The sequence below is a fragment of the Plectrocnemia conspersa genome, unplaced genomic scaffold (genome assembly GCF_051122295.1).
Source record: "Plectrocnemia conspersa isolate PC_06_02 unplaced genomic scaffold, ASM5112229v1 ptg000003l, whole genome shotgun sequence".
NCBI lineage: Eukaryota > Metazoa > Arthropoda > Insecta > Trichoptera > Polycentropodidae > Plectrocnemia > Plectrocnemia conspersa.
This window is the reverse complement of record NW_028277167.1, coordinates 8,626,286-8,642,349: the sequence shown is the minus strand read 5'-3', so window position 1 is coordinate 8,642,349 and position 16,064 is coordinate 8,626,286. Positions and strand designations below refer to the sequence as shown.

Below are 16,064 nucleotides of genomic sequence, written 5' to 3'. Positions count from 1 at the left end.
GCACAGACAAATAACTCATATTATGGAATAACAAGTTTTGAGGAAATATCAAAACAGTCATGTTTCATAACTAAATAAATCAAGTCAAAATAATGCTTTAAAACCAATAGCTAGGATATCGCTGCTAAGTAACTAGCATCACTATAATATTGTAATTCAATATATAACGTGTTCTCTTTTTCAACACAATTATTTTGTTCTTTATGTTTTTGAATACAGTCAAGATTATTCCTTTTTTGTTATGTTAAATTCTATACACATATTGGTTCATACATATTTTTATAATGAAACCGTAAGAAATGTAAAAAACATATTACGTAAAATTTAGCGAAATTGTGAACATTCAGAAAAATAACAACGCTCTTTATGATCCTATAGTTCTAAAAAATATGATGATTATATAATATTTTAGATTCCACAATCATCTTTGCGCGAATTAAATTTATAGCATGGGTTGTGAAGTACTCAAATTTTAGCTAGTGGCGTAGTGCTAAATTAAGTAGTGCTGGAGTGCTAATTTTGACTTAATCTCCCCCCCCTACACCGGTATGCATGTATAATTATATAATGTTTAAAATCAACAATAATTATTTTAAAATATCCGAAAATATTCTTTAATTTATATTTTAAAGAGTTCGGAAACTAAAGTTGGATCACTATTTAATAAAAGCAAGCACTACTTCAAACGCATACTGATAGTGGAGGTATGAGAATTTCACAAATAATTTATTATTTTTATTGAGAAACTTTCAAATTGAATTTTATTTTGTTGGCCACAATATTAAAGAAAATGATTTTATTATTTGACTGATTAATTAATTAAATGCATAAAATGGATAGTTTAAACGAAATTGAGTTGCAAAATATTTATATTGGCGATTTGTAAAAGCGATGGAATTAAAACAACACACGTCAGACACGTGTCTTTATAAAAATGGGTCATGGTCACTAAGCGCAGCGTTAAGACCAGCTGTCTGCTCTGCCTTGTCGCTCCCGGGCGGTCGTCACTGCGGGAGGGTTCTTCGCCTCCGGCCCGCGCCCCAAACCAATTAGGTGAGTCTTCCACGCTGATTCCGAACCCTCGGCGCCGACTCGTTCGTATTTTCGACATAAATTTAACCTATAAAGCCGACGTCTCTCGTTTCCGCTACATGTCACGTCAGAAGTAGAGGAGCGTCAGTCGCGACAGGCAGTCGCTTTCGCGCATTTTATCGACTCGTCAACAACAAACGTCAAACCGAATCGTCTGATTCGTTTTAGGTTAATTAACGCATTGCAATTCACTTTTACTCGTACCTGACCGGAACAAAATTACCAAGGCCGTTACAGTCGCGCCCCCGTCTCCCCGCTTTGAGGTTATGTCTACATTTTCGATCTGAGCTTTCGACATCGTTTCGCAAGGTGTTAATTTAATTAATAAACCCTTTGTATCCGCAAAATATCTTCCGTTCGCTATACTTATTGCTACATTTCAACTGTTGCGAAATGTAACGAAAGTAGCCTTGTGTGATAACAATGTAGATAAGGAATATTGTTTTTCTTATTATGTAATGTAATCGAAAGTGGTGTAATGGGATGTTTAAGGTAGAAAGTGTCACTTTCGTTTGCCAAGACCGTGGGGTGGGTTGTGTCAACTGTGGTATTACTTATTTTAATAAACTACTATTCGACAGTATTCTGGAAGTTTATTTACTCAAACTAAGTGAAAACGGAGCATCGACTCGGGTTTATCAACAAAGATTGTTAGTTCTTTATGTTATTACCGAGCTATAATTATTAATTCTTAAGCACATTATACAGCATTACATTTTTTATGGTTTATAACTATTTTCATGTTTACAATATGTTATTAGCTACAATTTGATAAACAATAAAACGTTTGTGGTTTTAATTTAAGGGAACAAATTAAAAAAACTTAGAATAATATAGAATACCTTTCATTCAAGAACTGGAACCATTGATATGTTGTCTTAAGTAGGGCTGGCCCAACCTTTTAATAGTGGCGATCTATTTCTCTCTAAAAAAATCATCACAATCTACAAATATGCAATTATAAGTTCATAAATAAAGAATGCTTATTTAACATTTTACTTGATAAAAATATAATCAGAGATCATTGGTCTGTCCAGATTTGTCAATATTTTTAAAGTTGGGATTATATGATAAAAGCAATAATCGTAAACATTGGTCGATATGCTCACTCAAATTTTCTATATAAAATCATTATTGTGACCGGTCATACATGGACCATTGTCTATCGTATCAAAAACTCTTGTTTTTTCGTGCGTCTTACTTTAAGGAGTTCTTTTTTTTACTGAATAATCCTTAAATAGCATTAATCGTACAGTATCCATGATCATCAGTGTATTCATTTATTTATTATTTATGTCCTCTTAGTTAACATATATCTTCACTTGATTTTTTAATTCGTCTTGTGATTGTATTTCTTGAAAGTTGTACATATATATTTAATTTGATCAATAATATATTTTTATTTTTAAAATATAGCTTTATTTTTAACGAATTTAGAAAAAATAACTGGCGTATGTTAAAATGGGTCTAATTAATTGTTTATAAATTAAAATTTTATTTTTTATAGTCAGTGTGCTATTTCTATTGTATTAATATTGGTCTAAGGGCAGAATGGCAGCAAGCCCTTTAAAACGAAGTTCAAAAATATGTTTATTAAATTTACGCTTTACTGCCATCTTCATTTAGAAGAGGTGGTTGCAGAGTTTTATCTACGCTTTGTGAAAATAATTGCTTCTGTTTTAATTTGGCTGATTTTAATTTTCCACCTCATAAAATATTTATTTAAGATGTATTCGCGATTAATTTATTATTATTGGGATATCGTTCATATACAAGATTAAGAGAATTAGCCCGACCAAACTTCCCTGAGGAACTTTAGCTGGAGTTTTACGCTGGATCGAGTATTCATTATTTACTGAAACAACATGGCTTCTACTTCTTAGGTATCAGCGAAGCAGATTTTGTATTTATATAATTATTTCAATCAAATCATCGTGCCATATTGTCGAAGGCTTTTTCTTTCTCTAACATTAAAAGACCCATACTCTTTTTCGTATTAAAATTAGCGCATATGTGTTCCGTTAAACTGTTAAGTTGACGTGCTGTCGAGTGATTTTTGCAGAAACCAAACTGTTTGTTAATAATTTTATTCCTCAAAGATTATTTTAACCGCATAAGGATTATTTTTTCAAGTATTTTACTAAATGACTGTAAAAAACTGATGGGACGATAACTAATCGAAATTATTGGAATTTTTATCAGATGAATTTTAGAAGCCCAAATTGTTGGGAAATACCCAAAAGAAAGGCAGGCATAAAATATGTTTGTTAAGTAATGAATGCAAATTCCAGGAAGGTGTTTAATCAGCGTGTTATCTAATCTGTCAATTCAAGGACTTTTTTATTTTAAAGTTTTTATTGCCATTTGAAATTTCCCGTGAGCTTATTTAAAGAAATAAATCTTTATCTACTACTACGATGCTTCTATTTTTCTTATCGATCTATTTACTACGTGTAGTATTTCAAATTTTTAGTGAGTTCGTATGATACAGAAAAAGCATCGGCTAACTTACTTTGATCCGTGTCAGCTCTGATATTTCAAGTTTTTAACTGTGGAATTTCTATGTGTTTATTTTTAAGCGACTTAGTTCATTTTCTGTGGCATTACATAAATGAGATTAGTGGTTTTTCTGTTGTGATTCAGAGGCAAGAATCTATTTATTTATTATTGATCTTCCTTGGCAACATTAACCCAATGTGTTACAACACATTGTAAATAGTGAGACACCAGACTATTATCAAAACTTACAAACAATAGTTGTCATTATGTATGTCTGATCTCAATTTAAATTTAGTTATTCATCCGTGCGATTAATAAAATCTAGAAAAACCTAATCGGTAATGATCGACCAGAATTATAATTATGTAATAATCACTAATTCTGATCTAGACACAATAGAAATTTAATAACTTTAGGGTCCATATTAGTCACTGACCTATACAACAACAAATATCATCAATCTATGATATTTGGATAATTTCCAAAAAATATCAGAAACAATGGACGAACTGTTTAAAACACTCCTAACAATAAAGTCAATATCAACTGATACTGAGCAGGTGTTTTCGACAGCAGGAACAATCGAAACAAAATTAGGAATCAATTTAAAATATGAAACGTCGATTTGAAACGTATTGTTTTTGATTCTTTCTGTGGAAGTTGATTATTTTTAAATGAAACATCCATAATTCTAGAGAGCGTATGTTTAATTATTCCTCTAAAATGATATCTTGACAATAAATTATTTGCTAAATAATCCAAGCCACAATGTTAATTTTGTTGTTAGAAATTAGTAATTTGATTTCTAGCTAATGCTATATTTTAAAAATCAGTATAGTTAATAAAAACATTATAAATATCCTGCTATTCTTTCAACGTGCTGATATTATATTTTGCTCGTAATTAAATATATTCAAAAATACAATAGTAATTAATCGCTTCCAATAGTCTATATCAGTGGTCACCAACATACAGGCTGGCCCGCCAAAGATTTTCACCCGGCCCTTCAAAAATTCCCGATTTCTGCGTATAAATAATTCATATGGGATATATTAATTTTATAGAATTTTGTTATTTGGTGTGAATTCACGGCAGTTATATTTCAATTCATCAATCGAAATTTGATTAGGTAGTAGGTAGTGGACCCAAAATAAAAAAAGTTGGATATTTGAGATAACCAGTGTTTTCCGAGAATTCGGTGTTGAAGGCGACCAAATGTTCCTTTACTTGAAAATTCCCCCAGACACTTTCATTTATTGAAATTCTAAGAACATAGTGCAGGCAAGATAAAAAAGGGTAGTTCGGGCAAAACAGACCGAATCGAAAATATTTAGTTGCATTTGAAAGCTTGCAGTGTACACATCGCTTGATTATTGTGATACCGTGAAGGGAATAGTAATAGTGTTTAGCGGTGATTTCCCTATTTGAGGTAGGTTATGATAGTAACTTCCACAATTTTTATAAAACAATATGCAAATTTTGTTTTAAAAATTTCGATTAAAATTTATTAAATTATAGTGCCCCAATATAATGATTTCAAAGAAAAGGAAACTAGACGCCGAGTGTCGCGTATTTAATGGGTGATGGTCAATTCGTTATTTTTTTGTGAAAAACAAATACAAATGCATGTGTCTAATTTCCTATGAATTCTCATCGGAATAAAAAAATATTTTTCATCCGTCCCCCTATGTTTTTAAAAAATCAATCCAGCCCTTTTCTCAAAAAAGTTGGTGACCACTGGTCTATACAAATTTAATATACCTTTTAGTTGCTGAGCCTTTTTGTATTGAAGTTGGGAAAAAATAAATTTACTTCTGAAAAAAATACTTGACACCTGATTAAATATGTATTTCTATTTTATATCATCTTTATTCCCGCAATTGATTATATTTCAAGAAGTATTATTAAATTTACAAAATAAATATATTTGCTTGAAATTCAGATTAAAAATCACTATAGACAATGTTTATACAAGCAAAATGGCAATGTGTAAAAAAAAGCACAGGTCTGTGTCCTTATCAAAAGAATGTTTCAACAGTATTTTTTTGTGAAGTAACGGTTTTTACCTGTCGCAGGTAAAAGGGTCAAGATATGATAATTGGTCTAAAAAAAATCTAGGTAAAATTCCCAGATTTTTCATGATAAGGATTACAAAATTGCTTATTGTTTGTCCACCCTTCATTGGTGTCAGGCCATTGGACTCTCAAGATTGAAATACGATTTTAAATAACTGTTTATAATATATCAAATAAAAAAATTGGATATGCATATTTTATAATCGATTTGCATACCTTTACATATTTGTAGGAGTAAAACACAGTTATATATTTTATTTCGACAGTGATTTAAAAAAAAAATAGTCAACTTTAACTAGACAGCCACGTTCTTCCTTTCATATTTTCAAGTTTTATTGCATGTAAGTTTTCGTTTCATTCCTCTACTTACGTTGTATATTACTATTTTCATCAAAATCTAATAATTAAAAAAGTCATAAGTTTCAATTAAATTTTCATTATCTGCCACATCAATTTTAAAATTCAGTTGAACATCTAATTACATTATTTTTACAAATTTTAAGCAACTATTTATTGTGGAATCTCTGACCTCTTCCAAAGATTTTTGTGTTTACATATATTGTATCTATTTCAATAGGCCCTTTATGTTGTTTTAAACTTTGAATCAGTGTTGTGATAAAAATACATCTTTACAAATGAGAGTTGCTAGATAATCGAGGCCGCATCAGTATTTTTTTATTATCAGTGGTTTCAAAAATAATCTGTGTAGTAAGTAAAAAAAAACAATATAAATAAAGCGATTGGCTCCTGACATTCCTCTGGTATTTTTGGCTCATTTCTAATTGCCCATTCATTTGACGTGCTGATATTTTTATCGTAAAATCATCATGTCTATTTAACTAATTACACCATCTACTATACATTTAATCCTTCAAAATCATATAATTGGGAATGGTACTCCAATTTGGCGGTTTTTTCTACACTTTCACATGTGACATTTCCTCAAAAACTATCACAGAAAAAATATTAAAAAAAAATAAAATATATTTCTATTTTACATTTAAAAAAATCGTTAAAATCATGTTATATACATATATTTATAATTAAACCATTTTAAGATAATTGAAAAGGATGTTTGCTAATTCGCTTTCAATTGCTTTAATTCTAATTACTATAACTCAAATTATCGCATAGTTTATGTCTGTATTAGTCCATTTAATTTGAATTCTTCAATTCATAATATTCCTAACATTTCGTATGTATAGCTAAAACAGTCACACAAAACAGATGTGTACATATAATGAAAATTAATAATACAGGTGTTACATTATTGAAATCTTATGCTAATAATGTGTTATTTTCTTTTTCAGTAACTACTCTATTAAATAAACGAAGATGGAAGTAAACAAGAAAATAAGCGACTGTTATTTTTATTATTATTCGACATGCACCAAGGTAGGTTTTGTACGTCCTATGGTCGCACACATTCTATCCATGCCGATCCCCGTGAGAATAATTCTTATTTTGAACGTTTTCAGGGCGATACATGTCAGTTTCGTCACGAGCCCTTAGCTCTAGGATGCGAAACTATGTGCTATCACTGGCAACAAGGTAACTGTGTTGATCAGCAGTGCAAATTTAGACATATGGAGTTGAGAGTGAGCATCGTTTATTAAATCTTAAAAATATAAATTAATTTTCAATCTAATCACTGAATCGTGTATTTTGCAGAAAAATCGTAAGCAAATTCCTTGTTATTGGGAAACGCAACCTGGCGGCTGTCTAAAGAAACATTGTCCGTTTCAACATAAAAGTGCCCCAGGTGGAAGTTCTATTCAAGAACCAACCTCTACTCAAGTAAGTATTTTTTATTTTGATTATATGGTAATGTATTATGTAATTAACCACAAATGATAATTTCAGATTGGTCCACCGATGCCATCTATCAATCAGGAACAAGGAAATATCATTACAATGCATAATATGGCTGCTGCAACTATGGCTCATCCTGCGTTCCAACAGCCTTCTCGAAGACATGGTATGATTTAATATTGATTTGATGAAAATTGAATATATTATTTCTGCTTTTTGATATATTGAGATATTCAAAAGGTTATCTCATTTTGTAATGCTTAAATTCGTACTACAAATAAACTTGAAAAAACTCGAGCAATGCCGTGAGTGGTTTCTTTTTGATTGTTAATTATCTTTCGAGATTGCTACAATTAAACTATTTGAATTATTGTTCTAACATAATGGATTTTATAGTTTATTATTCTGAATACCTTTTCCTTCAGCATCAACTGTTCCTCACTTTTGTGTTTTTTTACTGTAATGTTACATCAACTCTTTTACTACTAAATGATTTTTTTTAATTGAAAGGGAGTCGAGTAATCCACGATTCATTAAAACTAATTGACAAAATTTCAATAATTTATAAAAATATTTGAATGATTATTTTGTTGGAAAAAATATGCTCTCCGTTGTCTTTTAAACTCTTACTGTTGATTTTTGGAGATGCGGTTAAATTCATTATAATAAAAGCAGTTTTAGAAAATCCAAAATATTGGTTTAGATTTTATTATTATTGAAATTGGTTGTTAAAAGAATATAGAATTTAATGCTTGATAAATACAATGAGGATTAAATGTATTACAAAGTATATAAATAATTATAAAATGTAAATAAAAATATGTTCATAATAATAAAAAGTATTCTCATACAGTAAAATTGTTATTAAAATTGAATACTGCAGTATATATAAATACATCAGGCGCGGGCCGTGAGATACGGTCCCTCTCGCTCGTTCGCGTATTAAGTGACGAGAGTGAGTGAGAGATATGGGCATGCGCCTGATACACATATATTTATTTTTTCGTGTTTTATTACCAATACAGTGAAATTATATAGTATAAATAAAAATTACAATACGTAAGCAAAAATAATAAATATCTGTAGACCCCCCAATAACACGGTAAATTGCAGACGTGATATTTTGGTGCCCGTTACTTTATGTGTGAGCGAGCCAAAGGGAGGATATCTCATCACACGCGTTTGATTCGTATGAATGTATTGAGTATTTTTTAGTCCCCCAACTACACGTTCCCAATTTACCGTGTTATTGGGGGGTCTACTGTACAAATAAAAATATCAAAAGTTTCTTCTCCATTTCTATGAAATATTGTAAAGAACTCAATATTTCAACATAAATCGTGTGTAGTTTATCAATTGTGTCAAAACAGATACATTTATTGTATTTTCTTATTGATTCCAATTTAAATAATATTAATTTAGAACTAATTTTGAAACACTCCACAATTAGATATTACAGTTGCTAGAATAGAATTTTATGTTTTCTTACTACTAACATGTTGAACGCCACGTAGATTCATATTTTTTTATTAAAGAATAATTAAATCGATAAAATGTTTATCGACTAATTGTTGATTAGAATAGATTAGATCAATTAAGTGATTTTTTTGCTAGGTTAATCGAATTATAATAATAAAAAAGTATTTTACTTCATACATTATAAAAGACAAATTAATAGATAATTAAAACTGCAAATACTAGTCTAAAATTAATAATAATTATTTTAAATCATAAACGAGGAAACAATATGTAAGAACAATCAAACAATAATTTTTATTAATTTTTAGAGGATTTTAGATGGTCATTTTAGTGATGTTTCTTTTAGCAATAAAATGGATAAAAAATTGACGTTAATGTTAGCTAATGTTTGTATAACTATCGTTAAGAGCCGATTATGATTATATGCGTAATTTGTGAAACTGAAGTGCTTATGCATCATTCAAAATCGAGAGAGATGATTAGAGAATTTTACATATATTCTGATGTCATCAACTTATATTAATAACTAGCCTCTAACAATTATGGACTATTTTGTAACAATTTTTTATTTGTTTAATTCCTAAAAAACACATGTCTGTATGTTTGATAACAATAAACATAATGATAATGATTCCTATTTTTTTTATTAAAAAACTAAATTGAAAACATTTATTTAATATATAAATTCATATTTAATGGATTCTTTTGCATCCATCACAAAAAAATAGTGGCCAGTCATTCAATAACACGAATTTTCAGTGGCCTGTATAATATTTAATCGTAAGCTTAAGTACAACAGACGCACATGTTATTGATATATTTTGCTGACTAATAAATGTGCAGTTATATTTTATTACAAACTATGGGTGATGTATAAAGACCCTAAGGCAAGAAATGTATATGAAGCTTGATTGTGAAAATGATATTTTTTTTGCCAGATGACTGAATTTACAGCAAGAATGTATATATTTATTTATATACATTCTCGCTGTAAATTATACATGTGGCTCACACATGAAAGTGTAATTAGCATTTGCTGGTTTTAAATTTTCTAGCCATTACCAAGCAGTAGCATTTGAAATAACACTCGAAATTTGTCTGGTGGTTAATAAAAATTATTTTCAATTAAAATGTTAGTTAATACGTTCTTGTCTATAAGTGTATTATTTAAACATCATGTGGACGCATTCTTAAAAAATGTAACCAAACCATATGCTTCATAGGTTAATATGATTATTGTAGATTGTTTGAAATTGGATTACGTTATAAGTAATATCAAATTGTTTTGATTTTACTTAAGCTTAAATATTTTTTAATTTATTGCTTTATTATTTCACAGTAGTTATGGATCCCTCGAAAATGGTGGGCGTAGCACCCGCCGTCCTCACCGCTCCACACAACAGGCGCTCCGTCGATCCACTTCTCGTCAATTTGGAAGAAGGTATGCGTTTATATTGACAACCGTCATACCCGCTCATCATTCTGCGATGATGATGATTGAACCGTTTTTATTTATTTTACGTTGCCTCCCCCCAAAACGACGACGTGTCGCACTCAAGACGCACGGTTTACTATATACATATATATATATATAATAATATAAATATATATTCCTATGACTACGTTTCTCGAATGGTTGCTTACGACAAAAAATGCGTTTGCTTTATAAAGCTTTTTAATTTTAACCAAGTCGTCGGAACGAGAGCGTCAGCGTTTTGGGGTAGTGCGTTTAATATATTAATAATAATACATATTAAAAGTTATGTATCGTTTGAATTGATTAACATTACGGCTCTGACTCTGTATATTTATAGAGAGTGCCAGTATTTATTTATTTATTATATATTTAAAAAAGTATATATTATATATATTTATATAGTTTTTGCTTTTATTTTGGGTTTACGTGTAATTGTATACATATTTATCCAGAATATTTTTTACGTAGGTTTAATTTTGAAAGCCTTGATTATAAATGTTCGACGATCTGATCGATGACACGTATATATCAAATAATTAACGTAGAACGAAATATATATACATATAGTTGTTATTTTGATACAAACCAAATATTATATACAAGAAGTGTCTATTGAAAATTTCAATGTGAATCATCATATGTGTGAAATAAAAACGCTTTTTTTGTTGTTCTTCGGTATAATGCACATAATGAACGAACTGTATAAGTATATTTATTAAATATACACAATATTAAGCTTACGTGAATATTAATAATATATATATCATACATGTTTAATATAAGCACATGTTTAGTGCTGAATGAAAAGAGCGAACGGTTTATAATGATACATATTTAATCATTGTTATTATAACGATTGCTTCATGTGTATGTACGTACGTATATATATTCATTTTATATACATACATACATATGTGTGTATTTAGATTTTAATACTTACGATAGCATCAGTGAGATGTATAGTGCATTTGTTGCATTTACTCAATTTTTTTGACTCACCATATTTATTATAGTTAATTAACGAATGGTGATTTTTTTATTCTTTACTATGACGATGATGGCGATGTAATTTTTGTGTCGTCAATTTTTATTATTATTTAATTATCCATTCATATATATGTATATATATATGTTAATGAGTATTTATTGTTTTATTCTTTCATGTGCGTTTGTGAGTTTATATAAATTTTAACGAAGCATAAACGATTATATGTATCCATGACATAATTGTGAAGTATGTTGAATATTATCTGAGGTTGATCTATGGCGTCGATGCAATATTTTTCCGCTGCACGTTATGTTAATATTATATTGTAGAAGCGCGACACGCTCGAACATTTTCACTCTGGAATTGTATCGATACAGGGTATATTTAAAATATGTATATGTTCGGAATTGTGAAACTTTTCTTTTACTCAATAACCGGAAGGCCATGATCGCTGTACCTGGATATTATAAAACTTCAAAAAATTGCTGAACTATTGACAAAAATCAGGTTGTAAATGCTCGAGCGTACGCTTGTTATTTAAATGTGTTAATATGAATCAATATTGTATCGCAATAATATATGCCTTTTTATTTTATACTATGGCTGAATCTATGTTATCGTTTCGAATACAGTGGAATTTCTCTATTGAAATTTTCATTAAACTAGTTAAATTTTTCTATCTTATATCCAAATATATATATATATATATATTATCAAATTCCTCTTGGACAAAAGTAATATGTTATTATGATGTACAATTTATATATATTTAATAAATATATAAAAGAAATTGTTTAGTACAAACTTAACTCTTAAAAATTATATAATGTTAGAAACACTCCCTAGAACGCTTTCACGATTATTCTAAAATATTTTCTATAGATAATATACAATCGCTATTTTCTTTCACCCAGTTTAGTTATAGAGAAGCTCTGCTGTATATATATTATATATATAAATGAAACTGATTGATATTCGTCACGATGTGCAATTGTATTTTTCTTCCTTTTATATAGTTTTCTGTGCAAAAAAATATTGACTGATGATTTTATATTATGTATAAGTCAGTTGGAAGAAGTTGTATTTGTGGTTGTAAACAAATATATAAGTGTCCGGCTCTGATGATATTTTGTGAATGTCGGAGTGTCGGAGGATCACATACGTGATGTATCGTTCAAATTTAGATCGGATTATAATAGAGCTGGGTTTTGGAATAGGAGAGTGGATCGAGAGTTTATTTGATTTTGTTGAGTTTGTTGCTAAATATGTTGTTTAAATGTGCTTTATTTTATTTTTTTATGTTATTAAAAAGTAAAGTTTAACATTTTTGTTGTGTAATATTCCAATATTACTTTTTTTTTATAGTTTGTTGTTCTTTTTCTTTAATCTTGAATCTAATTTTTTTGCTGGATAAAATTGATTTCTTTATAATAAAGCGTCGCAAATATATGATATTGTGTAATGCGACCTATGAACGAACGATTCTGTTCTGGATTGAATTTTTTGTGTTGTGTGCGCTTTATTTTTGATTGGGGAGGGGAAATGGTAGCTTCGAAGGTTTTCATCATATTTATGTAAAATATATGCGTAAAAACAATTTATATACATTAATTCTATTTAATAAAAAAAATTACCAGATCTATGATTGTGACTTTAGCACCGGCAATGGCTAAATTGTTGAAGATTTTGAGGATTGATTTTATGCCATGATGAGAATGTGCATGCACATAAAAAAGTGTATAATGAATATTGACGCTGATGCAACCATATAATGTGTGTGTGTACGATTCGTGTGACGAATTAAAAAAAATAGTACATAATTAAAAAATTGGGTTGTCCCTTTAATTGGAGGAATGCATTGTGAGAAATGATCCAGTTGGATGTTTAAGCTGTTCAATAACATGTTTTTGTAGCAAAATATGTTTTTTTTTGCGTTTCTATACTGTTGACATATTTTTAGTATTGGAACGATTTTTTTTTATTTTCATTTCAACGAAACCTCTAGACCTATTATATACCTATGTACAGTATGACGGTTTAATTTCATTTTTATTAAACTTAAGTGTTTGTTTATTTTAAAAAGTATTGTTTTATGTGAGCATTGTTATGGAAATAGAAAGTAAATAATAATTCAATAAATAAATTATTTCATATGATTTTTGTGATTATTTCCCCTTTTTAACACACGCCCAATCCTTTTATCCTTTTCTGTTATCATCGCTTCTGCACATGTGGGAGTCTTGACAACGCCAGTACTTCAAGACGAAAATCATTTGGAATAACTTATTTGTTAGATTGCAGTAATTGGCTCGCTTGGAAAATTAATAAAACGGAGATCCCACAGCTAGGATAATGTTTAAATCTGGAGCTTGGAATCAAATATGTACAAAAAATTACGTTTTGAGGATTTATAGGTATGTTATAACAAGCAAATCAAAAATAAAATATATCACTTATGAATGTTGTAATTTATTTAATAAGTTATTTTTAATATCTGATTTTTTGAAGTGGAAAAGATAGTAAAATGATATTTGCTGTGGCCGAATAATTTATCGCCTTGCTAAAAAAAATAACATATTTCTAACAATAAACTATTAATGTTAAATAAGCTATTAATATTTTTTATTTATTATTTGCAGAATCTGATTCAGAAAGTATGCCGTCCTTGACTCCAGTAAAAGAAAGCTTCAGGATCAAATCTGTAGAGCAGTTACGTCTCGAGAAGATTCAAGAAGAATCTGCTGCTTTTTATTCGTATGATTCCATCGAAATATCGACATATCAACCCTCAAACAGTGCTGATGATAAGAGCGATAGAAAACTGTCTAAAAGACACGTGGCAATGAGCTTAGATGAAATCGAGAATGAATTCCGGCAAGCTCCCAAAAGAACGATTTCAAAATCGGACAACTTTAAAATATTAACTCTAGATGAGATACGAGCGACTAAAAGAAGAAAGCTTGACTTCAATATTGATATAAAAGTGGAATCTACTCCTAAGATTGATTATAGGATGTTAACCAAAACAAAATTGAGCAGCGAGAAATTGGATCAAGATAATTCTATCGATACAACAACTTCGAGCGATTCTAACGATTATATAATGGACGAGTACACGGTGATTCTGTCTGATATACAGAAAAGTAGGTGCGATATTATTAAAGACAGTAATACAATTAAGCAAAGCTTATTGTTAGACAGTAACGTACCTGATGTAGTATCGAGTTGTACAGGCGCGGGAAATCCATCTTTGGATGATCTTTTCGAAGATGATATATTGAAAATATAGATCTTAGTGTAAGAAAGTACTTTTGAAGACTGCATTTAAATTAGCATTATGTATATATTTTGTTTAGCTAATTTAAGTTATGGTATAATGGTACAAAAACGTATTTATTAAATACGTTTATATTTTATTCTCATAAGTAATTCATATTTACCAAGTATTGAAGTACTAATTCTGAATTGACATATTTTTAATAAATTTTAGATGTAATTTTTGTAAATTATTGTGCCTTATTAATAAGCAATATGTACAAATTGTAAACTTTGAATACCAACAATAACCAGTTTGTCTTTGTAATATTATTATATTACTCTATAGTACAAATATCGACTTATGTCATCTGTCATTTAATAAATTGCTATAAAATTAAAGGTAATATGAGTACCTATAAAATTGAATCTATTTCCAGTAAAATTATTTCAAGCATGTTTTATAATTATTATTATTTATTTGAAACAAAAATACTCATTTGCGAGTCAATGTTTGCAATTAAATTGTCTAAATTTACATTAAGATTTAGAACGTATGTAACTATTTCTGTGATATGTAATTTTAAAAGACATCCCCAGTGTTCATCGATGTAAATTAACAATTTGAATTAACCATCATTAAAACTAGTGTAAGTTTCTTGTAAAACATAGTGTTTTATTATGTATTACTTTCATGATTACGGATGACTAAAGTAATTACAAAATCATATGTATACATTCTTACATATGTAATTTGTTTTACAATTTTATTTTATCATATACATATAAAAAAAAGTAAATAACAATAATGAAACAGAACTTTCTTTTTATTTCATTACATTTATGTGAAAATTTTATGTTTTATCACATTGAACCGATTTAATTAAATGGTAACACAAGTTAAAAAATATTTACACAAATTCAAAGCATACACAAATGATATTACATTTTGTGACACGACACGCGGCGGCGAAAGGGTTATTACACATGTAGAAATTAACAGACACACCTATCTAAGATAAAATTGTAATATTCTCTTTAACTATATTACATTTATAGTAAATTTTATGATATGTTTCATATTGGCATAGCAATTAACGATAAGGATGTATTATTTTTTATATAATACAATGATTATGTATACGGCAAACGACGGAATGATCACTTTGTATTATAAATTAAGTAAGCGTGAAGCGATCGGTTATTAGACACTTCAAAAAATACAAATAAAAACGGTTATTGCTATGTCAATATTATTTTATGATACTTAAACTTAATACATTTAACCGAGTTAAAATAATTATAACGTGACTGCACACGACAAAGGTATCAAATTATTTTTTCTTTTCATTTAATACTTTCATTATCAACTAATCACAGTGTTTCA

General features: G+C 28.9%; 1 protein-coding gene across 7 annotated transcripts; it reads left to right on the top strand.

Moving 5' to 3' along the window:
• The first annotated feature begins 877 nt into the window (after window positions 1–877).
• Window positions 878–15,496, top strand: LOC148236530 (uncharacterized). Of its 7 annotated transcripts, XR_015809008.1 has the most exons (8): window positions 948–1,053; window positions 6,977–7,070; window positions 7,145–7,264; window positions 7,338–7,463; window positions 7,530–7,644; window positions 10,297–10,398; window positions 13,717–13,836; window positions 14,062–15,496. XR_015809008.1 is itself a non-coding variant. In XM_088182408.1 (7 exons), exons 2-7 carry the CDS (start codon window positions 7,002–7,004, stop codon window positions 14,709–14,711), a joined length of 1,170 nt encoding a protein of 389 aa, XP_088038534.1. In that variant the 5' UTR covers window positions 878–1,053; window positions 6,977–7,001; the 3' UTR covers window positions 14,712–15,496. The 7 variants fall into 7 exon arrangements, 6 of the variants coding, with proteins under 6 accessions (XP_088038534.1, XP_088038532.1, XP_088038531.1 ...); XM_088182408.1 differs by lacking the exon at window positions 13,717–13,836 and having other exon boundaries at window positions 878–1,053; window positions 6,977–7,061; window positions 10,300–10,398; XM_088182406.1 differs by lacking the exon at window positions 13,717–13,836 and having other exon boundaries at window positions 878–1,053; window positions 6,977–7,061.
• The last annotated feature ends 568 nt before the right edge of the window (window positions 15,497–16,064 follow it).

Coding starts and splice junctions, on each gene's coding strand:
- LOC148236530 (XM_088182403.1), top strand. CDS start 7,002: ATGGAAGTAAACAAGAAAATAAGCGACTGTTATTTTTATTATTATTCG. Junction 7,071..7,144: donor CATGCACCAAGGTAGGTTTT/GTACGTCCTATG, acceptor GAACGTTTTCAG/GGCGATACATGTCAGTTTCG. Junction 7,265..7,337: donor TTAGACATATGGAGTTGAGA/GTGAGCATCGTT, acceptor TGTATTTTGCAG/AAAAATCGTAAGCAAATTCC.